The sequence below is a fragment of the Podarcis melisellensis genome (genome assembly GCF_964234715.1).
Source record: "Podarcis melisellensis genome assembly, chromosome: 14".
Lineage (NCBI taxonomy): Eukaryota > Metazoa > Chordata > Lepidosauria > Squamata > Lacertidae > Podarcis > Podarcis melisellensis.
In genome coordinates, this window is record NC_138546.1 from 25,996,661 (window position 1) to 26,023,688 (window position 27,028).

The following is a 27,028-nucleotide window of genomic DNA, read 5'->3' on the forward strand; positions in this document are numbered from 1 at the left end:
AACTCCTTAGAAGCAGCAGAAACTATTAATAGCCTTTATTGCTGGTAGCACCCAGTGATTCCAATTCTCTGTGTTCACAGCAGCTGTATGCCCTTTCCGCTGGTAATTTAAGAACATCCTGTCTCATTTTACCCTGATCTGCAGGAGTAATCCGTGCTCTTGGTACATTACATACCACAAACGCCTCTTTCTACCTTTACTGCAAGGTACTGTAAGTCTTTTAATATGTAGGCTCTCAAAAACCAAACAAGTTGGGAAGGATTTACCCCTTTTAAACAACAGGGGCTGCATTGGATGTATTGTGGGTGTCTGCAAAACTTTATAATCTGTTTCATGTTAGCTTTTGGTGCATAGCTGTCAACTTTTCCCTTTTCTTGCAAGGAATCCTATTCGGAATAAGGGAATTTCCCTTAAAGGGAAAAGTTGACCGCTATGTTGGTGATATGACATGTTCTAAGATCATAAATTTGTAGCATTGGAAAGGACCCTAAGGATCATCCAACCCCTTGGTGAATAGACATTTCTGTTGTGGCGACTGTGACCTTAGTTTAAGGTATACCTAGCTTGTATACCTGAGTTTCTAACACTGCTTATATATAGTATAAAAGTATAGCATTGTCAGCAGTTAGGATTTTCTGTGTTATTATTATATTATTATTATTATTATTATTATTATTATTATTATTATTATTATTGTTATTATTATCTGTGTTATTATTATCTTTAAATCTCACTCTCTTCAAAAAGAAGCTGAAAATGTCTAACAGTAATAAAAGCAACAAAACAACTGGCAGAAAAGAAACAGCAGCAGATAATGCTTTGTCAAGCATTAAAAGGAGAATAAACCCACCAGCAGGAGTGAGGTGGTTTCAGTAACTAACTGTCTTAGGAGTAAGCTCCATTGGACGTGGTAGTTAAAAGCCTTTTTAAACAAGACTAATGACCTCCTTCACATTTTTCAGGCTTGAGTGGTTAAAGAACTTAAACTTGCAGGAGACTTGCAACTTGGGCTGTATTCTGGTCAGGATGAGGCATGTCTTATGATTTATCCCTCACCTCCCAAAAAATCACTGCCTTGGTCTGCAGCAATTCCTTTACTCCTTATTCCCATTACACCGTGTCTGGTTTATCTATCCTGCAGACTTTCTTCACTCCTCTCACTATAAATATTCCTTGTGTTCTTTATTCTGGCCTACAGGAACCTGATTCAACCTCATTTTTCAATCCAAGCATCTTGCTTCCACCAGCCCAGGATTCAAAAATCCATACAGCTGGAATCGGGTTTGAGGTTATTTGGTCAACCATTTGCACAGCTGAGGTTCCGTATTTCTAAATGTTATTCACAGTCATTAATACAGCTAATACCATAAAACTTCCAAAAATAAACATGTGAATATCATGAAGACCACATTGAGACTATCACAAAAAATCATTATCACACACACACACACACACACACACACACACACACACACAGACCACCCACTCAAAGAGAGCAGAAAAGACATGAGTACGTAATTTCACCCCAGAAGGGATATTTAATCATGTATTTATTTAGGAGCAGGGGCAGTGGGAATGAGTTTATGGAACCAAAGTGGCAAAGAGCCCACCAATTCCTTGGGAGTATAATATTTTTCACCAGGTTGGAACCTGGATGTGAAATTCATTTGGCACCTGCTGTAGGCAGAAGGAAGCAAGATATAATGTGGCAAGTCAGGTAAACAACTTATTTTTAAGATCTTTGAAGCTAGTTTAATTTGCCCGTGAACTTTCTTAACATTATAAACCCAAATTGTGGTGGATTTACAAAATGACTTGCTGGTCCCATTCATATGAGATTTTGCTAACCATTTCAGTTTCATTTTTCTTGGAATGTTGTTTTCGTGAGGAAAAGCTGCTGGGTTGCACAGCTGGTTTCCTAGAATATACCGTTTTCCAAGTTCACTCTAATGTTAAAGCAGGAAGCAGAAAGCAATTCAGCTTCTACTTTCCAGCGTTATGAGAAGTGGATGCACTTCTGCCTTGCCAGGGAAGCGAGTTCAATTGTAGAAAATGACCAACAACCTTTGCAACAATGCAGTTTTGCATGGGTGGAATGGAGGCTGAGGGGAGCGTTGGCTGAGGCCAACAGTTCGCCTGTGTCTTGCATCGCCAGATCCAAGGCCAACAATTCATCTATGTCTCCAAGTGTTTTTGACATCAAGTATGCATACATACCCACTCAGGAAAAAGGAGCAGTAATGTTAGCTCACCTGCCCATACCTGGTAGATCTCCTGAGTACTGCCTCAGTCTCTCGAATGTTATTTCTTTGGTGCAGCTTATCTGAGCCCAAGCACTGAGGCAAACCAAAGAAGCTGTCAATGGCTGCTCCCAGCTTTGAACCACTCAGTATCACCAGAGTGGTATCAATTCAAGACCTTATTTAGGCAAGCATTTTGTGACTGGGAATGAGTGAGGGGATCCTTCTATTTTAAAATGCTGAATGTTGTTGTCCATGAGTCTTTTATGGGGGTGTGGGGGAAGGAGGAACTGGAGTTTGCCTATTGAATGGACAAATGTCCTCTGGTAGACCACCAACTGACCTCTGAGCCACCATTAGAACTTTCTAAGAAGGGTCACCTCAGCAAATTGTATTTTCAGTCCCTCTGTCTTAATAGTCTGGAGGGCTCTCCCCCCCCCCCCGCATATTTCATGGGCTCCCTTTGGACCATTTGATCTGGAAGATTCAAAGCTGGTGTCATCCAACTGTGCTAAAGATGGCATTTTAAGAGTGTGCCTTCCTTGTTAAAACTGAAAAGGAGAAAAGGGAGCACTGCATCCCTAGCCCTGTTAATCACTGTGTTGTCTATTTGATGGTTTGACAAACCTCCATGGGGCTTCTCAACTAGCCAGCAAGGAGACAGCCTGGCAGCAAAAGTAAACTGAAACCTCCTTGGCTTTCAGAATGGGGTCCGTGCTTGTAAAAGGAGAGTTCTTTTTATTTATTTAATTTTTTTTAGAAAAGCAGGGGCACGTGTGTCTTCTAAATAAACATCTGAGATGCTTTTGTCAAAATAGACTCTTGCATTCCTCTCTGCTGGACGCAGTCATATGATTACAAAGCCGCGATCGGCTCTTAAGCTGTTGGGAGCCCGTACTGGTTAATGACAGGGGTCCCTGGTAGAACTGATCATGCCCTATTTTACAGTGGCTTAGTTTCCCTTGGAAAGTGTCACTTGAAAGCTAATTGGGCACAACATACTGCATTTGCTTCTTAGAAGGAGTGCAGCGCCTGGGTCAGTAGCACATGTCGCCCGCTCGTGGTGTGAGCAGTTTATGCACATTCTTGCCTCTCTGGCCGGCAGCGGCCGTCACGTATTACTCACCGGTTGAGCATGCACTGGATATATTATTAGCTATTTCTTTCGATCGCTCAGCTATCAAGTACCGGGCAAATCAAAAAATAGCTCTGGACTGGTGTGAGACTGTCTGCATATTGTTTACAGGATATTTTGGAGCGGGGCAATATTTACTGTGTCTGAACTGCAGAGGCAGTAGTTGGTGCTACGGCGCAGGAGGAGTGAAAACAAAAGCCACGTTGGTGTTGGGCATCCCCCTCCTCCAGTGCCAGGCGGGGGCAGCTGCAGCAGTTGGCACAGCCCGCTGGAAGGGACGGTGCCACTTGGCACAGCCCTTCCCCTAGAAGCTGCCCAGTTGTCTTCTCAAGAGTGATGAAGTCTGAAGAAGACCCCGAAGACGGAGACAGCATGTCAGGGGATCCGAGCTAAGGGAAGAAGGACCAAGATGAATGCAGAAGGGCAGCAGAAATTCAGGTTGCACTGGGCAGCCCCCTTGGACTCTGGCTGTAGCTGAATGTTGGGTTTGCTGTTCACTCTTGGCAGCCAGGACTCGGGAACTCTAGAATGAGTTGCTGGTTTTCCTGTGCCCTTAAAAACACAGTAGGTATCGTCTTACGGCAGAGCAGCTTCCAACTTTTTGCCACAGCTTGCATTGTTCCTTCTCAATGTGGCCTGAATTGCAGCATTTGCTTGTTGTAGTATTCTTTCCGCTTAGAACTCTTTGTGAGAATTTCTCTTAATTTACGCCTTTTTGTGCAGTACAGCAGGTGAATTGAACAGATGGATGATCTCGGTGCTGCACTCTTTATGGTAGATTTCTGTTCAGAAGGAGTTGCTGGGCTTCTAATGTTTGAAATCCTTTAAATTGTAATCCTGTTGTCTTTATATCCCACCTTTATTCCGTCTTGGAAGCTTACACCTGTGACAGACACACTGTTTGCAGCCCTCCAGGTATTCGCTTTGAGAGGAGCTTCTATTGGTGTATTTACCGTATCTGTTTAACTGTAACTGGGAATGTTTGACCAAACCATTCTAGTTATTCTATATAGTTAGCATGCTGGAGCACTTGTGGGCTCTTAAGTTTTCAATGAAAGGAAATATTAATTGCCTAAACTTAAAAATGTCAAGTATGCTTAGGGAATGGGTAGAGGTCAAAAGCATTTATTTCAGTTCCTGGAAAGGGATGCATCACTTCTGCGTTCTGCACCAGCACTGCCCAGCATATTTTTATGCTAGGTAGAAATGCTTGCCATTGAGAATTCTGCTAGTTTGTCAATGACACAGGAATATAGAAAGTGAAGAGACTGAAATGTGCTTCCAATTGCTTTCTTCTTTTTGAAATGTGCCTGCTTGGGATTCCTTGAAAAGATTTATCAGGCTTTTTCAAAGTCAAATAGGACTTGATTTCTGCTGCAAGTGCTTGGTCCCAATCCTGAAATAGAGAATGTGGGGCACTTGTATTGGAGGGCCTGTGGTATTTAGCTCCTCAGGTGTTTGCCATTTCTTCCCTGTAGGTGGTCCAGGTGAGGCCGTTTCTTCCCCATCCAAACTGAGTTGTGGCTTTAGAGTCGCAGTGGTGGTGGTATTTGAGAATTTTCTGGGAGAGGTTTTGCAGGCAAGAATTGGCCACCTGGGAACAGCTTAAGTGCCACTCACCTGCCGATGCTTCCCTGCAAATGCCCCCGTCACCCCCAAAATCACATGCATTAAAATCAGCGTAACATAAGCATCCTTAATTCCATGCTTGTTTCTTTTGAAATGCCTTGTTTGGCCTTCAGATGCTGGATGTTTTGATGACTCCAGAAAGGGTTCAGTAGGTCAGTGGTGCTGCCTTTGCTCCTTTGAAGAGCCCTAGAAGGGAGCGGCTGAAGACTGAAGGGCTGAGAGATGAAAGCAGGCTCGCCCCATACCACTATAATCCCATACAGGCCAGAATTAGCCATGGGATAATCAAATATGACGTCCATTGGCTTTTGTGCAGTTTTTGCCTACTGACTTGGAGCAAATGCAAACGTGGAGTCCTGCTGCAGCCCCAATTCTAGATGGAAAGGTATACCTGGATATGCAGACCAACTTGTGGGTCACTGTGTCCTCAAATATGCCTTTCTGAAGCTGTTGATACCAAGGGGATATTTGTGTGCAAAACTTTTTAAATCTGATGGCTGGGAGGTGAAAGATTTAAATATTGTTGTTCATAGATTTTTTTAAACTACTGTTGCACATTGGAAATAGGGCTGTGCAATAAATACCAGTATTGAAATAACATCACAATATATATCGAGATATCGTGATATTTAGCTGGTGATATATTGTGATGTTGAAAACCAGATATCGCCCAGCCCTAATTGGAAGTAGCTTCTTGTTTGCAAGGTAATGAGTTGAGCAAAGCCTGGTCTATATGTACAGTACATGGAACAAGGTAGCTTGGTGGACCATTGAATGGCAACATGTATTTGGAAGCTTCCTGCATGTAGAAAGCTAGCACATCGGGGGGGAGTGGCTAGAATTTTCTCCCTGCTAGTACCAGTTTAGCGTTTGCTGCTGGTATGGCAACTGCTGTTTCTCCCTCTGGTAATGGATTTCCTGCTAGCTAGTGGGGTGCATACCCAAATTGTGCTACTGTGGTTTCGTGACACTACAGACAGAAACATGATACCCTGCTTTGGAATGCAGTTGCTTGCTATGTAGTGGGAGGCAAATAAAATAAAATAAAATTATTGCTTCCACATTCATTTGGGTCACTTTGCAAGTTGTCTTTCCGTAGAAATGACTGGAAAAAAGCAGGTGCCTTTCAGCGTTTGAATGACACTATGGATTGCACTTTCTCTCTCTTTTTGCAGTCTAGGTGTGCCTGCCAGGAAGCTGCAGTGGGCATTAGTTTTGGCTTCTTCTGTACATTTCCAGAGCAAACCACACATGCTGCCATTCACAGGCAGGAAGATGCTGCTTTCATTTCAGGCAGAGATTTAATCTGCAGCTTTAGAGGAATAACACATGAAATAGGCCCACACCCAGTTGAGGTGGGAAGTGGGAGAACCTCAAAAACAACACATTCCTGTGCAGTTCAAATGTAGCCATTATCCTTTGAGTAGAAATGCAAGCCTTTTGCAAGAAAGGAGGACTTGGGCGTTGGTGGGCTGAAGTAGGGGAAGAGAGTGTTTTGGATTGCAATACTTTTTCTTTCTGTCTATCTTGAAAGCAAGAAATGCCAACTAGGGTGGAGAACCTTGTTTCTATTCTGAGAAGGCACCGAGGTGGCCTGACTGGAAATCCAAACAGAACGCTCCTGGCAATTAAACCAGAGCAAGGAGGCTCTGGAAACAGAAAGGGCCTCTTGATGGTTAAACTGGTGTGCAAGTGATATCATAGAATCCTTCTGTTTTAGAAGAACTGTAATTAGTTCTACCGGAAGCTAGAATTCTCTTACAGTCAAAGGAATAGAGGAAAAAGTTGTTTTATGGGAGGTCTGGCTTATTATCCTATTCATTCATTCATTCATTCATTCATTTGCATTTATATCCCATTTTTCCTCCAAGGAGCTCAAGGTGGTATACATAGTTCTCCTCCTCATGAAATCCCCCCAACAACCCTCATGACTCCAGCAACTAACTGAAGGGCCACAGATCTTCCCCAGCTCTGACCTAGCACATTGTCAGCTGTGGCAGGCAGCAACTCTCCATGATCTTGGGCAGGAAGATGCTTTTCCTATCAGCTTCTATCTACACCAGGGATGGTGAATTGCCAGCCCTCAGGCTGGGTGCAATGAAGGCCCTGGGCCCTCCCCACACCACCTGAAATCTCCCTCCTTACCGCCTCTCTCCACCCCCCCCCACTGCCCTTAGAAGCAATAGAATTTGGTGGTGAGCATTTTCAAAGTGGGTTGCAGCTGGGAAGCGTTGACTGTCTTCTCTCCAGCTGTGACCCCTCTTCTGAAAACTTCCTCTGCACCAGAATTAGGCTTGGAAAAAACCTATTTATTGCATGAGAGAGTTCTAAGTGTGAGTGCATGTGTATATGTATAGAATTAGTTGTAACTGGGGTGTTTGTTTATTTTTTGCATTTATATCCCACCTTTTTCTCCCCTGGAACTCAAGGTGACTTATGTGCTTCTCCCCCTCCTCGTTCAATCCTCACAGCAACCCTGTGAGGTAGGCTAGGCTGAGAGTGAGTGACTGGCCCAAGGGCACCCAGCAAGCTTCAAGGCTGAGTGCAGACTTGAACCCCCTACTCCCAGGTCCAGCATTAACCACTGCACCACCACTGGCTTGGAGTGTGTGCTATGTAAAATTCAGTAAAAAAAAAGAAAGCCTTGTTGAAGCCTAACTGCGTTTGCAGGAGAGGTGATCTTTCTGGAGAGAGTGCAGTGAAGGTGGTTGGCTGGAGGGCTAACTTTGCCTCCCCAGTCTGCAAGAAGGTCACCTCTCCCCTCTAGCTATTAGGCTTGGAAAAGCCAAAACACTCCCCACACCAAGCCTGATTGTGTTTAAGGTAACCCATTCCTCTGATCGTTGTTTAAGTGAAGCTGCCCATTGAGCTGAGATCTTCTGCATCTCTAAGCACATTCAAGTATACACTGAACTGCAGAAAGGTGCTGCAAATATCCTATTATTTCGTGAGAATAACATTGCATGCCAGTAAATAATGGGATGCAAAAGGCATGAATCCTTCATGGTTTTCTCAGTGTTTGGATTTTTCTTAAGTACTTCCCGTATTAAACTGACACAATAATATGTGAAACCAAGCTCCTTCAGTTTTTTGTTTTGTTAAAGCCCAGAAGCAGCTTTCCTTGGCTTCCGTTTCTTAAGGGATTTTCCCTTCCAGCTACATGGATGGCAGATGAATAACACTTCTCTCCCCCTCCCCCACTTTATCCTCTATGGGAAACAGGCATTTTTGCTCATATTTCTGAGGGATTTGCACCACTGTACACTGAAAACATTTCGCCCGCATTCTTTGAACAGTTGACTGCAGACTGGAACAAGTACGATGATCGCTTGATGAAAGCTGCTGAACGGGGCGACGTGGAGAAGATCTCGTCTGTCCTTGCCAAGAAGGGTGTAAACCCCACCAAACTCGATGTGGAAGGAAGATCTGCGTGAGTAGAAGTCGGGGTTTTGACCTCAGCTGCTCTGCCCACCTCCCACCAAGTTTGTAGCCCACCCACCCCTTGGAGGAGGGCTGCTTAGATGTGTCTTTTTTGCCTTTGATCTTCCTGGCCCCTTCCAAATTTTTGAGAGGGGCACTGTTGTTTCTGTTGGCTCTTATCTGCCTAGTGCTTATTTCCTGTAAGCCTCCCTGAGCCTTGGAAAGGTGCCATAGAAATGTTTTAAATAAACAGAAAGCTGTTGGGACCTGCATCCTGCGGAAGAGCATTTTATGCTTCCACACATACAGGGCATGTTTGGATGTCATGCCGAACTGTGTAAACATGTGGTTTAGTGGAAGGGAAACCTGGGGGCCCTCCAGATGTTACTGGACTACAGCTCTGACCACCTCCAGTCTTGGGCTATGCTGGCTGGGGCTGATGGGAGCTGTAGTCCAACAGCAACTGGAAGGCACTATGAAAGCTGCTTGAGATGAATTGTTTTCCTTGACACAGTAATATGCAGCAGATCCAGAAGCAAGTAATTGGGTGGTCTCTGCCTGGCTGATTAAAAAAAATCTGTCTAGGTTGCAGGGTGTGTTTGTGGTTTGGTTCCAAACTTGCTCCAGACGAGAATAAAAGGCCTGGGTCTTTCCCATGCGGTTTGTATTACTTGTGTGGTGTCTGTCCCACTCCCAGGTCCCTTTTTGTTTCACTCTCTGAACTCCTGTGTGCGCACATAATAAAAGGGGAGATATTTGTGGTAACTGCAGAAGCTTCTCAGTAGCCAATCCGGAGAAAGTTTGAATGGCAGTCTCAAGTTACTGCACAAAGCTGTTTTCTGTCTTAAATGGTAAGCGGTGAGGACATTTAATGCTAGGGTTATTCTGTGAGCCTTGTATTGGATGCTTTGTGGTGAGTGACTCTGTCTGGGTGGTTGTAGGTCACAGCCTGCATACCCCCAAGAGTTTCCAAGATGAAAGCCAGAGGTCAGAGGCATTCAGGCACAGCTTCTCACTCTCTGGAACCAACATCCAGAAATGTGGCTTCTCAGCTTAGCCATGAGCTCACTAGTTGGTGTTGAGCAAGCCAGCACCTCAGCCCCTTTATTCTTATATGAAGATAACAATGGCCGGCTTCACAGGGCTGTTATAAGGATTGCTGAGAATTACAGAAATCTCTGTATTCTGCATTCTCAGCAGACTGAAAAACAGAAATCCAGGGTTAACCTACATTCTATCTGGCTGCTCAAAGATTGCCTTTCCATTAGGGTTTACCTGTTGCACATTCTTCTTCTTCTTCTTCTTCTTCTTCTTCTTCTTCTTCTTCTTCTTCTTTCATTTTATGAATTGCTTTCTGTGAGGCAAAGCAATTTACAATATAGCATATATACAACAGTTATGTATATTAACACAGTTAAAGAAATTGCAACAATAAAAAGAACAGTTTAGAAATCACCCAATTATAAATACAAAAACAGTTTAAAACAACAACAGTACATACATAAAACCAATTCAAATCCCAGATACAGACTGGGGTAAAGATTTTAAAAGGCTTGTTCTAAAAGATAGTTCTCCTGTTGGAAGATGTAAACTGCAGTCCTTTACTCGCTTAACCCAGGAGTGAATCCCATTAAATCCCCAAAGGTCCTAATTCAGACTAGACATGTGTAGGGTTGCACTGCACATTGAGACCAAGACATCTAGAAACCCCTTCGATGAGTGTCCTTCTGGTGCCGCCAGATTCAGAGCTGTTCAGGACTTTATGGCCCCAACACATTATTGGCTCACGGGACATAGCAGGAGACACTTCGTTTGGTTTTCTCTGTGAGGCAGGAGGAGGATGGGGAGGTCTGAAAGTGGGGGGTGTGTGTGTGTGTGTGTGTGTGTACACGTATGTGTATAAAGAAGGCTTTTGCCATGGTAAGGCCATTTCCTGTTGAGGTTTAATTTTTTGTTAGCCTCCTCTTGCTTCTTTATAAGGAACCTATTAAATTGGTTCACGCCCAGAAGCTAATAGATCCTGAGGGCTCTAAGAGACTTTTCAGCTCACATTTACTTATCCCATTTATATTTATAGTTGTGTTTTAATGTTGTAACCTCCCTGGGATCATAAGATGAAGGGTGGAAAATAGATAGATAGCGGTGGTGGTAATAATAATAATAATAATAATAATAATAATAATAATAATAATATAATATTACATTTGCATCCCACCTTTCTTCCAATGAGGTGAAGGTGGTGTTCATAATTCTCTTCTTCCACATTTTATCCTCATAACACCCCTGTGAGGCAGGTTAGGCTAAGAGTAAATGCAGTGCAAGAGTCTTTGGCTCACCCTGGGGCTTGAACCCCACAACCCTGAGATTAAGAGTCTCATGCTCTCCAGACTGAGCTATCTCCCAGCAGCCTATTCGTTGTATTTCTTTTTATTCTCTGCTGTGCTGCTTTTGTATTTTTATAGCATTGGATTGCACTTGCAACATTTTAATTGTAACCTTGTATATGCAAACATTACACAGACATTTTCCTGTTTTGCTTTGTTTAGGTTCCATGTTGTAGCTGCCAAAGGGAATCTTGATTGTCTGAATGCCATTCTTGTACACGGGGTTGACATTGTAGCTACTGATGCGGCAGGTATGAGTCCTTGTTTAAAATAAGAGGGTTGTCTCTCTGATAAGATCCTCTTAAAGAGAGATTGTAGAAGATGTTGGGCAAATGTTTTCATGTATTGCTTAAACTTGCTGAGTGAATATGGAAAGGGGTTGTTGTGAACTAGCTTCTTAGATGTGTATCAATGTCCCTGTTGGGTTCCCAGCCACCTTTTTGCCGATTACATCCCTGGGGTTGTGGTGAGGGTTTGCTGTTGGCAGCCATGGGGAAGTTGAGACATCATGGAAGGGACTAAACTGGGTCACTCTTCAAGGTAGATTGACTTAAAATACTCCATTGTCTTTCCATCCCTTGTGAATTGATGTATAAAATACAGTAATTACCGTATTTTTCGCTCTATAGGACGCACCAGACCATAGGAGGGGGAGAACAGGAAAAAAAATTTCTCCCCCTCTCTGCTCAGTGCCCCTTCAGAGAAGCGGCAGGAGAAATGGAGCCCCTTCCATTTCTCCTCCTACTTCACTGAAGGGGTGCTGCACAGAGAGGGAAAACTGTGCAGCGCCTCTCCAGTGAAGCGAAGCCTGGAGAGCAAGAGAGATCGGTGTGCACCGACCCCTCTCGCTCTCCAGGCTTCAGGCGGCTATCCGCAAGCCTTCAGAGCGCGGCGGGAACTCCTGCTGCACTCCGAAGGCTTGCGGATAGCTGCCTGAAGCCCCCAGAGTGCAGCGGGTGTTTGCGCTGCACTCCGGGGGCTTCAGGTGGCTTCAGTGAAAGCAACGCAAAGCCTCCGGAGCGCAGGGGGAGCTCTCCCTCTGCACTTCGGAGGCTTGGTGTTGCTATCGCTGAAGCCAAGGAGCCTGCATTCACTCCATTGGACGCACACACATTTCCCCTTCATTTTTGGAGGGGGAAAAGTGCATCCTATAGAGTGAAAAATACGGTACATCATGGTCAGTATTTCAACTCAAGCTATGTGCAGCACACAACCCATCTCTGTGTGTATGGGTCTGTGGTAGACACTGAATGAATGTTCTGGCATGTCTTTTATGATTCCATTCTGCATTTCCTTGTCACTTTGACCTCTCTAGGAAGGAACGGTCTGCACCTCGCTGCGAAATATGGGCATGCACTCTGTCTGCAAAAATTGTTGCAGGTACTGTATGTTTGACAAATTGTTTAAGTGTTGCATGTAAAAGGCAGGGTAGGGGGTGAGGGGAAACCATGACAGCAAAGCTTTTTTCCTTTCTCTGTGTGTGTCGTCCCTTGAAATATTCCTATCACGTTATAGCTGCCGCTGTTTGGACACCTTAACCCAAATGTTGGTGCAGGAATGGCCAAAAATCTAATAAGGTTTTGATCACCCTGAACCTTGTTATTTTCAAATTGGGATGTTGAAGAAATCTGAAGAAACAAGCAGAAAACTGAGAGTCTTTGTGCTAGGATAGATATAAGCAGGTAATTCCTCTGTGTGTATGAAGCTTTCTGTTTCATAAAGATTTATGGGGAAGGATCCATAGCTCACAGCATACAGAAGCTGCCATGTTCATCACCTGACATCTCCAGGGAAAAGGTTGCTCTCTGAAACTCTGGAGAACCTCTCCCAGTCAGTGTAGGCTAGGCTCCCAAAGCCAGGTGTTCTTACATTGTCTCTCCCATCAGCTCCAGCCTGTTAATAGGAATGATGGGAATCTTAAGCATCAGAAGGAAAGCTAGTTGGAGAAAGCTGGTGTAGGCAATACTGTGCTGGGTGGATCAAGGTCTGACTCTATATAAGGAAGCTTCCTTTGTTATGCCTCCCAGATTATTAGGTTAGGTATGATATCTACAGTACAGCACAGCCTCTATATGTTCTGACTCCTTTCTTTTAATTATCTCTGGCCTCCTTCAGTAGATGGGATGTTTTATTTTAAAAATATGAATGCATTTTAGATTCCCCCCATTTTGTTTTATGCTGGTTTTAATGCATGTGTGATTTACTTATTGTTGTAAGTCACTTTGAGTTATTTTTGTTTTTTAAAAAACCCTAATAAGTTAATAATGATAATAATAATAATAATAATAATAATAATAATAATAATAATAATAATAATAATAATAGATCTGCAAAGCTGAACAGCACATTTAACATTCTGGACCTGAATCTTATTTAAATGTTTCTTGAAATATTTTTCATCATGAGAGTGCTGCCACTATTAGGAACCCTTAACCATAAATGTTAGAATAAATAAATTGCAGGTCTATTCCATATTCTTGGGACAGTGATTTGTTTTAGCTGTTTTTAAAGCTGAATTTTAAATGGTTGTAACCTGCCCTGTGGCCTGCTGGTGAAGGGCAGGTAATAAATTTAACAGTGACAACGATAATAATTAATAGTAATAACAGTATTGATGAAATGTCTTTGGCTGTTCCCATAGTACAACTGTCCTACAGAAAATGTGGATCTTCAGGGTCGCACTGCTCTTCATGATGCAGGTAAGGGAGTTTCCTTCCTTTGGAGCAATTTCTCCTAAGCCCTTGAGAAGGACCGTGTTTGGCAAGGCATATGAATAGCTGCTCAATTTCCACATGTGGCTGGGACAGCCTCTCCCAATTTGTTGTCTCGATGTTTTAGACTATGACTCCCATCAGCTCCAGCATCATATGACGCACACATCTGGACGCCCCCCCAGATTTCTTATTTTAATATTTATTTATTAAATTTGTATACTGCCCTTTGTCCAAAGATCATAGAGTTGTTCTGAACATAAAAATTCACAATGAGAACACAAAATACACAATAAAACAAAAACAATCCAATTACCCCCCCCCCCCAGTGATTGATGTTCCTCTTCCAGACCACCAGTTAGGAGAAGCTTTTAGGGAGAGGCTAGGTTCTCTTCCACACTATCTCTGCGCCTCAGGCAACTGATAAAGGTGTAGTTGGGTTAGGTGAGCCACTAACAACACACAGGCTTTTCTTGCAGGGCTGGAGTTCAGGTGCAATGAGTAAAGCATGGAAGATACTGGCATATTGGCCCTTTTTAATTGAAAAGCAATTGCTGTTCCCTGGTTGGACATTTGTCGTTAGAATGGTTGTGGCTTCTAGATCTTAAAGGCGCAGCCATTCATAGAAATCTGACAAGGTATAAATAGCCCACCGGTAGCGAAGTGATCCATTTACTAATGATGTGATGTCCTTCTGTCTCCCAAAGCGATGTCAGATTGTTCATCCAGCATCCAGTTACTGTGTGACCATGGAGCCTTGGTGAATGCCAGAGATGCAGTAAGTCTCATGCAGGCCCCTTTCAGGGTCCTTCCCCAGGATTGGTCAAGTTCATTTTACCCTTCCTTTGTAATGTTTTCCTGCCCCTTCTCTCTAGGACGGGAGGACGCCTCTGGTGCTGGCCACTCAGATGTGCCGTCCAGCCATATGTCAACTTCTGCTCGACAGGGGCGCTGATGTCAATGCAAGAGACAAACAGAACCGGTAATGCATCCATTTAGCCCCCGGTGGGTGATGTGTCTGTATGCTTTCCAAAGAACACTCTCTGGGGATTCAAACAATGAAACTGATGGACACAAGCTTGGGGTGTGTTGATCTGAAGTGGTGGAATTTCTTCAAAGATAGCAAAAGACTGCTTCATTTATTTATTTACTAATACAGTGCCATCAGTTTGGCAATTGACAGATAACCTGCCCACATTCTGGCCTGGTTCAGATGTCACCGCAAATCATGGTTTAATATTACGTACATGAGCCTAGATGAATCTTGGACCTCTATGCTCTTCCCGCATTCCTCTGTGGCCAAGGGGGAAGAGGTTTAAAGGTTCCATTCCTGGTTGGAACAAACCATAGTTTATTGTTATGGTTCAGTGTAGAAAACGGTGGTTTGTTCAAACTACAGCTGCTTAAACAAGGATACCTCTGTCAGCGAGCCACTGGTAAATAAATAGCAGGTAGCATTTCAGAAAAAAAGCATCTCAAGTCTCAAACATGTTGTGAAAAAGAAGAAAAGGAAAATCTCATTGTGATCATTTGTGGGATGATCTACTGTAGGAGTATTAGACCAGTGGGATGTGAGAGAGTTTTTGAGTTGATGGAAATTTTTCAGGTGCATTTTTCATCTTTCCGACTTGTACTACTGTTTATTACATGAATATACCACTTTTTCTTCCAAGGAGCTCAAGGTGGTGTACATGGTTCTCCACCTCCCCATTTAATTCTCACAACAACCCTGTGAGGTAGGTTAGGCTATGAGATGGTTTCTGGCCCAAGGCCACCCATTGAGCTTTGTGGCTGAGTGGGGATTCGAACTCTGGTCTCCAACCATTACGCCACCCTGACTACACATCACCACATGCCTGGTTTGTTGTGTGAACTGTTTTATTGCGCCTGTTTGCATATTGGGAGCCCCTTTGCCCACAGTTTTGCAGAGTTGGGGATATTAATGCAAGCGGATGAAAAGAAAAAGCATAGTGATTGTTCCACAGAGCCCACCATTGCATGTACCATCTCCACAAGACTCCTCATGGTCCCATGTGGCTTCTTCTTCCATCCTCAGGACATCTCTGATGTTAGGCTGTGAATATGGCTGCAAGGATGCTGTGGAGGTTTTGCTCAAAAATGGTGCGGACGTCACTTTGGTGGATGCCCTTGGCCATGACTGCTCTTACTATGCAAGGATTGGTGATAGCGTTGAAATCTTGGCTCTGATAAAGGCTGCCATGGAGGAGTCTAACAAAGGTATGTTACCTTTCCTTGGAGTTGAGGAGCGGGTGATTAAAAAGAAATGAAGAATATTTACCTCCTCGCATGTCTGGTTCCAGTTTGAGGCATGAGAAGTTCCTGTAAAGCCAGGAGTGGACAGCTTTTGAGTTTTATTTGTGATAGGCTGGAGACTGGCCATTGGGATCTCTCTTTGTGACAGTCTGCACTCAATCGCTACCCATTGTTGGGGATCGTACTGTGACACAATGTGGTAGCTATCTTGAAACATCTGAAAGCCTGTTACATGGAGGATGGAACAAACTTGTTTTCTGCTGCTCTGAAGGATAGGGCCCGAACCAATGGATTGAAATTACAAGAAAGCAGATTCTGACCACACATTAGGAAGAACTTTCTGATAGTAAGAGCTGTTGACAGTGGAATGGACTCCCGTGGAAAGAGTGTTGCATTTTGTCTAATCATCTGCTTGGAATGTCTAAACAGAAAACAAATTATTATTTTCTTTTTTTTTAGCAAGTTACGAAGTCATGAAGAAAGGACAGGCTCATCTCAAGGTGAGGATTCTGCATATTTTCATATGTGTTGTTGCAAGTTCATAACCAAGATAGGTCCTGCCTACTGAATATTTATTCGGGGGAGTTTCTGCTTTCTAGGAAAAGTCTTGCCTTATTGACCTCTCATCCATCCCTAATGATGCTAATTATAATAATATGATTTCACTTGTTAGTTGCTTGTTACCGGAAGGTCTCCAAGTGACTTAAAGCACAATTAAAGGATAAATATGAATATATTACACTATGAAAACAGCACAAACCAATCCCTATAGCCACCAGAGAAAGCTTTGGCAGCACACAAGTAGCAAAACAACTTCATCTTAGTCCATTAAAAGCCTGGGAAAGAAGATAAGTCTTTACTTGGTGCTGAAAAGATGTCAACGAAGGTGGCAGGCAGACCTTGCTGAGGAGAGCATTCCACAGATGGGGAGCCACAACTGAAAAGGCCCCCTCCTTTGTCATCACCCTCTGAGTCTCCTTCAGAGGCAGGACCTGGAGAAGGGCCTCAGGAAAAGATGTAAGCGTCTGGGTATGTTTGTCAGCCTCCTCAAAATGAGCAAGGCCTGCCATCTTCGCCACCTTCTGGGCTGCTGTTTGCCTCCAAGACTCGATAGCTTTCTGAGATTAATGTGACTGATGGATCTCTTACACCTCTGCTGCTTTTGCTAGCACAGTTCATACGCGTCTCTTACTTCCTCTGACAATTCTGTGTTTCAATGCTGCACAACAGGTGACCAACATGCTGCCAAAATGGAGTCAACCAAATGCCTTAGAGGACATGAGCTTCAAGACGCATCAGAAGGAACACCGGAATGTACAGGTGAAGGGAGATATTTGGGCTTTGTGTGGGATGCTCTCAAGCGAGCAGGTTTGAGAAAACGCTGAAAGAAGTGTGGGATTCCAGCTTTTCAGGTTCTTTTCAAAGTTGCAGAGGTGTGGCACAAATGCTAAATGGATGATAGGAACAAGTAAATGTAAATGAGCTGTGCTGGGATCCTCATGGATGTCCCATTCAGAGCAGACCCATTGAAATCTATGGCGATGGCTAGCTTAGGTCCATTTCAGTAGGTCTACTCTGAGCAAAACGTGGCTGTTTAGGTTCTTGTTTGCATAGTACAAATGCTCGCTTGGAGAAAATTAAGTGAGAATGTGAGATCTGGATGAGGACCCATTTCGGTGCTGTCTTGTTTCTCCTCCTACCCTTCTCATGTTGTTTGTAGCTTTAACTGGTCCAGCCTTCCCCAACCTGGTTCCCTCCAGATGTTTTGGACTACAACTCCCATCAGCCTGAGCCAGCACAGCCAGGGATGATGGGAATTACAGTCCAAAATATCTAGAGGGCATTGGGTTCGGGAAGGCTGCTCTATGAAATATGAAGACATGCTTGGCATGGTCCATTACTGGTTACCATGATAGCTTCCCCCCCTTTTTTTTTGTTTGAGTGTAAGAAAAGCTGCCTGTTTTTTGAGCTAAGCACATCTGTCTGTGGTGTGTGGGCTGAGCAGTTCAGTGTCTGGCATATCCAAGTCAGAGGAAAAACACTTTAAGCATCTCTAAGAGCTGGTTTTTCAGCTGTTGACAGGCTGGAGATAAGCAGCGGTTTGAAGTGCTGATGGCCTCTTAAGTATGTGGATAAGGAAAGAGGGCTGTTACTGGCCACCTGCCATATTTAGGAAGGGTGCCCACTAGTGGTTGTTGTTAGAATTTACTTTGATTTGTTACATCTAGGGGTGGACAAATACGTCAGTAGCAGTTGTCTTGTTCAGTTTGCCCCATTTTCCACATTAGTTTATTAATTTTTTAAAAAGTCTGCATGAGGGTTCATGTGTGTTTCTCTTAATATACAGATCTTTGCAAGCAATTCACCTTAATATAAAGCATTTTTGTAAGTTGTTTTCCCTAATATGTACTTTTCTGTATGCACTGATCGACTGGAGACTTTTCTTTCTTTAAAAAAATTATACACCGCTTGATTGTAAAAAGAAAAAAACTTAAAAGTGGTTTGTAAAAAATCAATAAAATTATCAGTAAGAAGCATTAAGAAAATTTTTAGACTTTCAGAAAGTTCAAATAACAATGAACTAAAAACAGACAAAGTTGCACCAGCTTTCTAAACACCTGGCCTTGTGTATAAATGCTTTTAGCAGGCACCGGAAAGATTACAGTGAAGGCACATAGCTGATGTCAATAGGCAGGGAGGTCCAGCGTGTAGGTGCTGCCACACTTAAAGATGGAGTTCTTAAAAATGCAGAACAGGTGGCACCTGTAACAGTGCCGGTTCTGCAGATCAAAGTGGTTGAGTGAGTTTATATGGGGTAAGGTGATCTTGCAAGTAAACTTGCGTCACAGAATGCAGAGAAGTGTATATTTCGGAGGATAGCTGTGTTTTTGGTAAGGGAGTATGTGAATTTGGGAGGTGCGCATTAAAATTGGAATTGCTCCATTTCCCTAATTTTATCCATCAGTTGCTTTAATGCTGCAGGAGATAACTGATCTCAGTTTTAAAATGTCCCCTGTTTTAAGGAATTAGAAAGAGAGAATGAAGACTTGAAAGGCAGGCTAAGGGAGATCCAGCAGGAGCACCGGATTCTATTGGACAGAATCAATGGTCTGCAGCTGCAGCTGAACGAGGTAATGGAACACAGTTTGCAATGACAGCAGCTCAGAGGGCCCTTCCAGGGTGATCTGGTGCATTTATGGGCTGGTGTGTTCATGGGTTTATGGTGCATTTGTTTGCCTTTATCCCCATTTTACAGACTGGGATACTGAATGAGGTTGGCCAGGTTTCCTGCTGACAATGTTATATAACAATATAAATCAAGATACAATTCCAATGGCTGTTTCTGTTATTTGCAGGAGCAAATGGTCGCAGATGATCTCGAAAGCGAGGTAAAGAAAAAAAATCTTTATTTTTCCCCACCCTAAACTTATTTGTTGAGAAATCTGAATCTGAGGGAAAAAATTCTTCCATCTCTCTTAAACAACAACTGAACATTTGATTTGAAATGAAAAAGGAAGGAAGGGAACTTTGCTTTTGGGGTCAGTTCTGATAACATGTTTGGCATCCACCGTACCCACCATAAGATCTGCTCATACCACTCCCTAAAGCCAGTGCAAGAGTCATGGGGGCTAACCTTCCTTGCAGGCTGAATCCAGAAAGGAGGGTATGCTTGTGTGCATGGATCAGATCTACAGGGGAAGGACTGCAGCTCAGGGGTAGAGCATCTGTCTTAGATGCAGAACGTCCCAGGTTCACCTCTGACAGCATTTCCAGGTAGAGTTGAGAGAGACTCCTGCTTGAAATCCAGGAGAGCAGCTGCTGCCAGTCAGTGTAGGCAGCACTGAGCTAGATGGACCAATGGTTCTCCTATATTACTCTATATAAAACAGCTTCCTATTTTTCTGTAAGCAACGGTAGGCTGGAAAGTCTCATGTTTCTGTCCTGCAGGATTTCCATATTCATATTTCTTAGTGCTTAAACATTACCAGTACGTTCCATGTTGATTTGTTGCTCACTTTCAGAAAGATGAGCTCAGGAGGCTGCTGACAGCAAAGGAGAAGCAGCAAGAAGAAAGTTCACGGATGCTTGAAGCTCTGAAGTCAAAGCTGAGATTCTATGAGGTACGTCACCCTTTGGTGGGGAAGCCAGTTTCCGTTTCAAGCAGCCCTCCACTAAGTTAGCAGGAACTGGGAGCTGTGTTAATGGGTGACAAGGCTATAGGTAAAGGGCTCAGTCCACTCTTGCACAGACTCTACTGGAAGGTCTGCAGAAGAGGGCGACCATGATCCAGGGTTTGGAAATTAAGCCTTATGAGGAATGGTTGAAGGAGCTGGGTATGTTTAGCCTGGAGAAGAGAAGATGGGGAGGGGATATATTGCCCATCTTCAAATATCTGGAGGTCTGTCGTGTGGAAGATAGAGCAAGATTGTTTTTTAAGGAGAGGTTGAGTGGCCATGAGTCATGCATGCTTTAGTTGAGATTTCTGCATTACAGGGGGTTGGACTAGATTACCCTCAGGATCCCTCCCAACTCTACAATTCTGTTATTCCGTGAAGGTACTAAATATCATATCCATTTCAGGAAAGTTCTCTGTGGATTAAGACTATGAAAAAAATAGTTTCATTCTGAAAACCTGAACCCTTGTGAACGGTTAATCTGTTATCTCTCTGAACCAAAGTCTGTGTGTTTTGATTTCAGGGTGACCACGGGGGATCTGGAAACAGTTTTGGTAACAGTGAGTATTGCTGTTCCTTGATACCTCGTTTAGAAAGGGAATCGAGCGCTAACATTGTGGAGTTTTTGTGCCCTTCTATCTGCAGTTGTGGCAGTCACGTGAAAGTGGGTAATTTGGGGACATACGGAAGCAGCAGGGCTATAAAGTTCATTGACCATATCTGTTAATGTTGTAAGCTGCCCTGTGTGTAAATCACCTTGGGACATATGTCCCATTCATAAATTTAATAATAATGATGATATAGAGCAGGAATGGAGAACCTCAGACCTAGGGATTGAATGTGGCTGTCCAGGCCTCTCTGCCTCGCTCACAGGGCTCTCCTTAGGCCATCTCTCTCCTCTGGCCACACCTCTTTGACCCAAGCCACACCCCTCCCTGGCACTGCTCTGCCCCCTCCTCAAGTGCTTTTGTCTGGCTGGGAGGTGACCTTGGTCTGAGATGATTCCTCTTGCTTGTTTGGATTGGGTTGGAGAGGGATGTGTGTGTTAGTGAGTAAATCTATTGACTTTTGTGCGGGTGGAATGCAGCCAACAGACAGTACAAAAGTCATCTACATCTGTTGCCCACCTGCTTTTTCCTCTGGCCCCACCCACACGGTTGCCAATGTGACCCTTGAGCTGAAAGAGATCCCCCACCTTGCCTTAGATCTTGTGCTTTCAGGACCAGAGAGATTTATAGTTTTGGTTGGCCCCAATCAGCCTGCTGCTCTGTGGTCCTCCAGCCTCTGTGCTTCTCTTGCCTCTCCATTCCCTTTCCATAGATGCTGCCCTGAGGCCTGGTTCCCTTGACCTTCAGCAGTGGGGGTGTCCCTGCTTTCTATGACATCCCAGCTCCTCATCTCCTGGCTACAGGGCCTTGCAGGAAGCAGCTGTCTGTTTAACTTTTAATAGAGCAGGCTGAGTTCCACCTTCTAAACATATAGCAGATTTGTACTTTGTCAGGTTAGATTGAACAAGCTCTTTATTTTGTCTTTCTGTAGGGAAAGAAGATGTTTTGCTGAAGCAGGGTTCCATGTATTCTGCAGAACCACAGGTACTCCAATTTGTTGGCTCATTCGTGCATTTGGGAATGCCATGTGGGCATCTGCAATGTGGCTACTTTTCCTATGATGTTGAGCATGTTAAAATGCCCTTGGTGCACCTGGTCACTGGGCCGTCTCTTGGGGCTCCACAATGCCGTCATGGTGTCCAGTTGCTCCGTGTCCCTTCTCCTGTGGGAGCCTTGCTGTGTTCTACACAGAAATGGAAGGTGTGGGCCAGCAACTGTCCTCCGGCAGAGCCAGCGAAATGAACAACAGGCTCATCCATTACTTGGATGTCACACTTATTTGGCTGGGAATCAGCGGAAAGCGGGAGGCTTGTTGCAATTGCCCCATTAGCAAGATAAATTGAGCTTCTGCCCTCAGCTTAGTAACTCGGTTACTGTGATCCGTGACAGATCCATTAAACAGTCAAAATGTGTTAATGGAGCAGAGGAAGCCCTTAAGGATCTTCCTGGATGAGCCTATTGTCTGTCTGCTCCGTATCCCTAATGTCAAATGGCAGTGACCCCCCAGAGGCTTTGTGCAGCCCACTTATCTGAGATCTACTTACCTTTCAACTGGAGATGTTGGAGAATGGGCCTGGGCCTTCCGTACACAAGACACATGTACTCTGCCATTGAGCTGTAGGGAAGCTCTAATGCCATACATCCGTGTTTCCCAAACATGGGTCTCCAGCTGTTTTTGGACTACAACTCCCATCATCCCTAGCTCGCAACACCAGTGGTCAGGAATGATGGGAATTGTAGTCCAAAAACAGCTGGAGACCCAGGTTTGGGAAATGCTGCCCTACATAAAAGCTAGTTAAAGAGGTGTGTGTGTGTGTGTGTGTGTGTGTTGGTAGAAGCCCCTCTCTGGAGTCTTAAGAAGTCCGTCTCCTTGTTTTCTAGCAGGCCCCTGCCTCAGCGCCAGCTGCCCTCCAGAGTAGATCCATGGTGAGGCCCCTGGAGCTCCTGAGCCCAAGCCTGTCTCCTGCTGCCTCCGAGGCAGAAGCTCTGAAACGGGAGCTGGGCAACCTGAGGAGCTGCTACGACGCGGCCCGAGGGGAGGTGAGCAGGCTGCAGCTGGAGCTCTCCCACAAGGTGGCAGAGTGCAAAGCGCTGGCAGCGGAGTGTGAGAGAACAAAGCAGGAGTCAGACCAGCAGATCAAGCAGCTGGAAGATGCCTTGAAGGATGTGCAGAAGAGGATGTTTGACTCGGAAGGGAAAGTGAAGCAGATGCAGACGCACTTCCTCGCCCTGAAGGACCACCTGACAAGCGAGGCGGCGGCCACCGGCAGCAAGGCGGTGGAGGAGCTGAAGGAGCAGCTGAAGGACACCAAGGCCAAGTACGAGGGGGCCTCAGCTGAGGTGGGCAAGCTGAGGAACCAGCTGAAGCAGAACGAGCTGTTGGTGGAGGAGTTCCGCAGGGACGAGGCCAGGCTGGTGGACGACAACAAGAAACTGCAGAGGGAGCTGAGCATGTTGAAGGTGGAGCATGAGAAACGGGAGAGGAGGGCCTGCGAGGCAGAGGGTCAGCTGAAGGAGGCGGCGGCCAAGCTGGCGGAGAAGCTAGAGAAAGTGAAGAGCTCGCTCTCAGGCGAAGTGGAGGAGAAGGCACGGAGGTTGGCAGAGGCGGAGGCAGAGCGGCAGAAGCTGCGCGCGGAGGCTCAGGGGCTGAGGGCGGAGCTGGAGGGTCAGAGAGGCCAGTTTGCCCAGTATGTGAGGCCAGAGGAGCACAAGCAGCTCAAGGTCAGGTATGAGCAGAAGGCCAGGGAGCTGGAGCGAGTGCAGGCGGAGCTGAAGCACCAGAACCAGGCCTGGCAGGCGGAGGCGGAGAAGGCCAAGGCAGACCACAGCCTGCTGAAGCAGCAAGTGGAGGCCCTCCGGAGCGAGATGAAGAGCCAGTACGTGCCTTTGAAGATCAGCGAGGAGGTGAAGCGGGCGAGCGACGTCACGGTTGGGGAGCTGAACAAGAAGCTGGCGGAGAGCAGAGAGAAGTGTCAGAAGCACAGCGCAGAGGCGGAGAAGCTGCTGGCGGAAAATCTCCGCTTGAAGGAGACGGTTGGCCAGCTCCAGGCGGCTTACATCCCCCGGGAGAAGCACGAGAAGGAGACAGGAGCCTTGAAGCTAACCACGGCCAGCCTGGAGCGGCAACTCGCCGAGCTCAGCCAAAAGTACAGGGAGCAGCAAGCCAAGGCATCTGAATTTGCGTCCAAAAATGCCACTCTTCAAGAGACCATGGAAGAGCAGTATGTGCCGGTGGCTACTCATGAGGAGGTCAAGGCAGTGCTGAACAGCACTCTCGAAAGGACGGGCCAAGAGCTGTTGGAGCTGAAGGACAAAATGGAAAGTGTCAAGCAAGAGTTTGTGAGGGTGAGCGATGAGAACGGGACCCTGAAGAGGAAGCTGCGAATGCTGCAAAGCCAAGTGCAAGGAGGCGAATACATAAACGCACGGGAGCATGAGGCAAAAGTCGCCGCCCTCCACAAAAACATTCAGGAGCTGCAGGAGAACAGTTCCGAATTGCAGGCAAAATACCAGGCAAAGCAAGAGGAGGTGGCCCAGTTGCATGCTGAGATCAAGGCCCAGAAGAAGGAGCTTGACATGATCCAGGAATGCATCAAGTCCAAATATGCCCCCCTTGCCAGTTTCGAAGAGAAGGAGCGCTGCTTTGAGGAGACAGTGAAAGAACTGAGGAGCCAGTTGCAGAAGGAGAAGGAGCAGCGCCGAGAGAGAGAGGAGGAAGGCAAGAAATACAGCCAGGAGAACGAGAAGCTGAAGGCCAGGCTCCTGAGCGTCCAGAACGACTTGCAGCAGAACTATGTCCTGGCAGAGAAGTCGCACGAAATGGAGCGCATGTTTGCCAGCAAGATGGACGGCCTCAACAAGCAGTTGTGCGAGCTGCAGCAGAAGTTTGCCGAGATCCAGTGCGAGAAGGAGCGGCTTCAGGAGGAGAGCGCCCGGCAACGCTCCGAGGCCCGCGAAGCAGAGAGCCGCCTCCACGGCCAATACGTCCCATTGGAGCAGGTGGAAGCCCTGGAGAGGCAGCTCGGTCGCACCATCGAAGAGCTGAAAGGGGAGCTGAGCAGCAAGGAGGCCAGCTGCCAGCAGGAGCTGCAGAAATCCCAGGAGCTGCAGCAGGAGATGGCGGATCTCAAGGCCGCCTCTGTGCCTCTAGCTGAGCACCTCCGCATCAAGGAAGGCTTGGAGAGGGAAGCATCTGCCGCGAAATCCGCCTTAAGAGAGAAGGAGGGAGAGAGCCAGGAGAGGGCAGAGAAGGTTGCCAAGCTGCAGTCTGAAATCCAGAACGCTAAAGAAGCCTTGTGGGAGCTGGAGAGCCGAGAGGTGGTTGGGATGGCGGAGCACAAGATGGTGAAGAGCAAGCTGGAAGGGCAAGTAGGCAGCATGGCCGAGAAGCTGGCCGAGCTCAGCCGGAAGCTGGAGGCAGCCCAGCAAGCCAGGATGGAGGAGGCGCCCCCCAAGGACAAGAAGGAGCCCCTGCAGTCCAGGAACTTCAGCATTGAGCAGGAGATCAAGGACCAGAAGGAGAGGTGCGACAAGTCCCTGAGCACCATCGCAGAGCTGCAGAAAAGGATCCAGGAGTCCGCAAAGCAAGTGGAAGCCAAAGACAACAAGGTGAGTTGGGCACGGGGGCGGACTCAGTAGGCTAAAGGCCGGCTTGCATCATATAAGGCACAAAGCAGAGGATAATGAATCTCTTGGTGGGAGAGGCAGCGCTTGGACTAGCTTCTGACATTAGCTGGGGGAGCAGGTAGGCCTGGAAGAACTGCTGCACTGCAGCCTTTGCCAGACTAGGCCTTCTGAGTGTTTTGGACTGCAACTCCCATCAGCCCCAGGGATGTACGGCCATGCCGGCTGTGGCTAGTGAAGGTGGTCCTGTAGTAGATGCAGACAACCTCCGAATCCTGCCCAAATCAACTTGGAAGCTAAATGCAGGCTGATTGGTTGAAGTGGGGGTGGGCTGCACCCTTTAAGCTGCATTGGAAATGGATTCAGACATGATTTCCTTGCATGAGAGGCAGACCTGCAGAGCTGGTTGATCTGATGAGGTGCTGCCTGTGGCTTTCAGCTCATTGGGAATTCAAAACGGGCATCTTTCCTGTTGGTTAGTTCAAAAGCCCATGTTTTAAATTATCCATATTTTAGTTATTTTTGCCGTCTTGCATTTATCGTATTGTGCACCAGCCTGTGTTCTGTGGTGGGGAAGAGCAGATTAATAATGATAATAGAAGTAGTGAAGTTCTGAACTGCTTCATGCACAGCCACCTTCTTGCCACTCTAGCTCAGACAAAACAATGTGTGTGCTGCGCTTTGACAAGCCTGGTTTTTCCTCCTCAATAGACCTTTGCAATGTGCATCCATGCACAGCTCCTGGCCCCGAGACAGTCCTTGTTTCCTTGCAAACTGGTGACTTGAATTTTGGGGACTTTGGGGTATCATAGCACATTGTCCCGTCCCCCCCTCAGCCCCAGCCCCCAGCAAAGGGCCATGGTTTTGGTGATCTTCCTGTTGCTTGCTTGGCTCTGCTCCAGGCAGGGCAGAATACAGGTAGGAAGCAAGCAGCTTTCAACCTCTTTTTTTGCTTTGATCACACAAGTGTAAGTCTGGGATGGGAAACCTCTGTGGCTCTCCAGGTGCTGCTGGACTCCATCTCCCATCAGCCCCTGCAGCCAGCACAGCCAGTGGTCAGGGATGTTGAGAGTTGTAGTCATCCAAATATCTGTCAGGCCACAAGCTCCCCATCCCTGTAGTAGATGTTGCTGAGGAACCGCAGAGGAAAGGCTTACGGTTTGAACTTTGGCAATGTCTCTCTTGAAGATAACTGAGCTACTTAATGATGTGGAGCGGCTAAAACAGGCCCTTAACGGTCTCTCTCAGCTTACGTACAACAGCGGCCTCCCCACAAAGCGACAGAGCCAGCAGGTCGAAGTGCTCCAGGCGCAGGTGAAAACCCTTCAGCAGCAGCTGGCCGTAAGTAGTGAACTGCAGCCGTCAGGTGGTAGCTGAAACTTCTCTCATTGATCAGGGTTCTGGTGCTTGGGGGCGAGGCGAGGACAGCAGATCTGGGTGTGGTGACCATCCTTGAGCTGTGGTCTTGCATGATGCTGGCAAACAGTTTAAGGTCAAATAACCTTTGCTTCCATTTTTTAAAGAAAGTTTTTTCTGTTCTTTGCGGTTGCAAAGCTAAACTGGAAAGTGTGTGGGCAATTTATTTATTATGCATTTACTTAGAACCTTTGTTCCTGACTCTTCAGCCTTACATAAAGTCAAAGCGAGACAGTCCCTACCTGCAGGCTTACTGTCTAAAAAATAAATGACACACAAGGGAAAAGGAACACGGAGGGAAGAGGAAAACAAAAACCCTGAACTCTGGCACCAGTTTCTGAACAGTTGTTCCTATAATGGCTGGCTGGCACAGTTCAGGGGCAGGAGGTGCTTGATGGAGCTGGGCAATCAGC

At 45.9% G+C, this 27,028-nt stretch overlaps 1 protein-coding gene and 1 long non-coding RNA gene across 6 annotated transcripts in view; one reads left to right on the plus strand and one right to left on the minus strand.

The window, feature by feature from the left end:
• Nucleotides 1-27,028, minus strand: part of LOC309356999 — a 401,715-nt gene that overhangs the window by 118,621 nt on the left and 256,066 nt on the right. The window lies entirely within an intron of this gene.
• Nucleotides 1-27,028, plus strand: part of UACA (uveal autoantigen with coiled-coil domains and ankyrin repeats) — a 49,555-nt gene that overhangs the window by 18,834 nt on the left and 3,693 nt on the right. For 2 of the 5 annotated variants that reach the window (XM_081888390.1, XM_081888392.1), the window contains exons 2-17: nt 8,301-8,434; nt 10,971-11,059; nt 12,124-12,188; nt 13,450-13,507; nt 14,227-14,297; nt 14,395-14,501; nt 15,576-15,757; nt 16,253-16,293; nt 17,024-17,113; nt 18,817-18,924; nt 19,150-19,182; nt 19,816-19,914; nt 20,492-20,528; nt 21,508-21,560; nt 22,458-25,184; nt 26,388-26,540. In XM_081888390.1, coding sequence (XP_081744516.1) covers nt 8,301-8,434; nt 10,971-11,059; nt 12,124-12,188; nt 13,450-13,507; nt 14,227-14,297; nt 14,395-14,501; nt 15,576-15,757; nt 16,253-16,293; nt 17,024-17,113; nt 18,817-18,924; nt 19,150-19,182; nt 19,816-19,914; nt 20,492-20,528; nt 21,508-21,560; nt 22,458-25,184; nt 26,388-26,540 — 4,047 coding nt within the window. Of the gene's footprint in view, nt 1-3,541; nt 3,940-8,300; nt 8,435-10,970; nt 11,060-12,123; nt 12,189-13,449; nt 13,508-14,226; nt 14,298-14,394; nt 14,502-15,575; nt 15,758-16,252; nt 16,294-17,023; nt 17,114-18,816; nt 18,925-19,149; nt 19,183-19,815; nt 19,915-20,491; nt 20,529-21,507; nt 21,561-22,457; nt 25,185-26,387; nt 26,541-27,028 lie in introns of those variants that run through there. The other 3 variants (XM_081888394.1, XM_081888393.1, XM_081888391.1) reach the window with 3 other exon arrangements.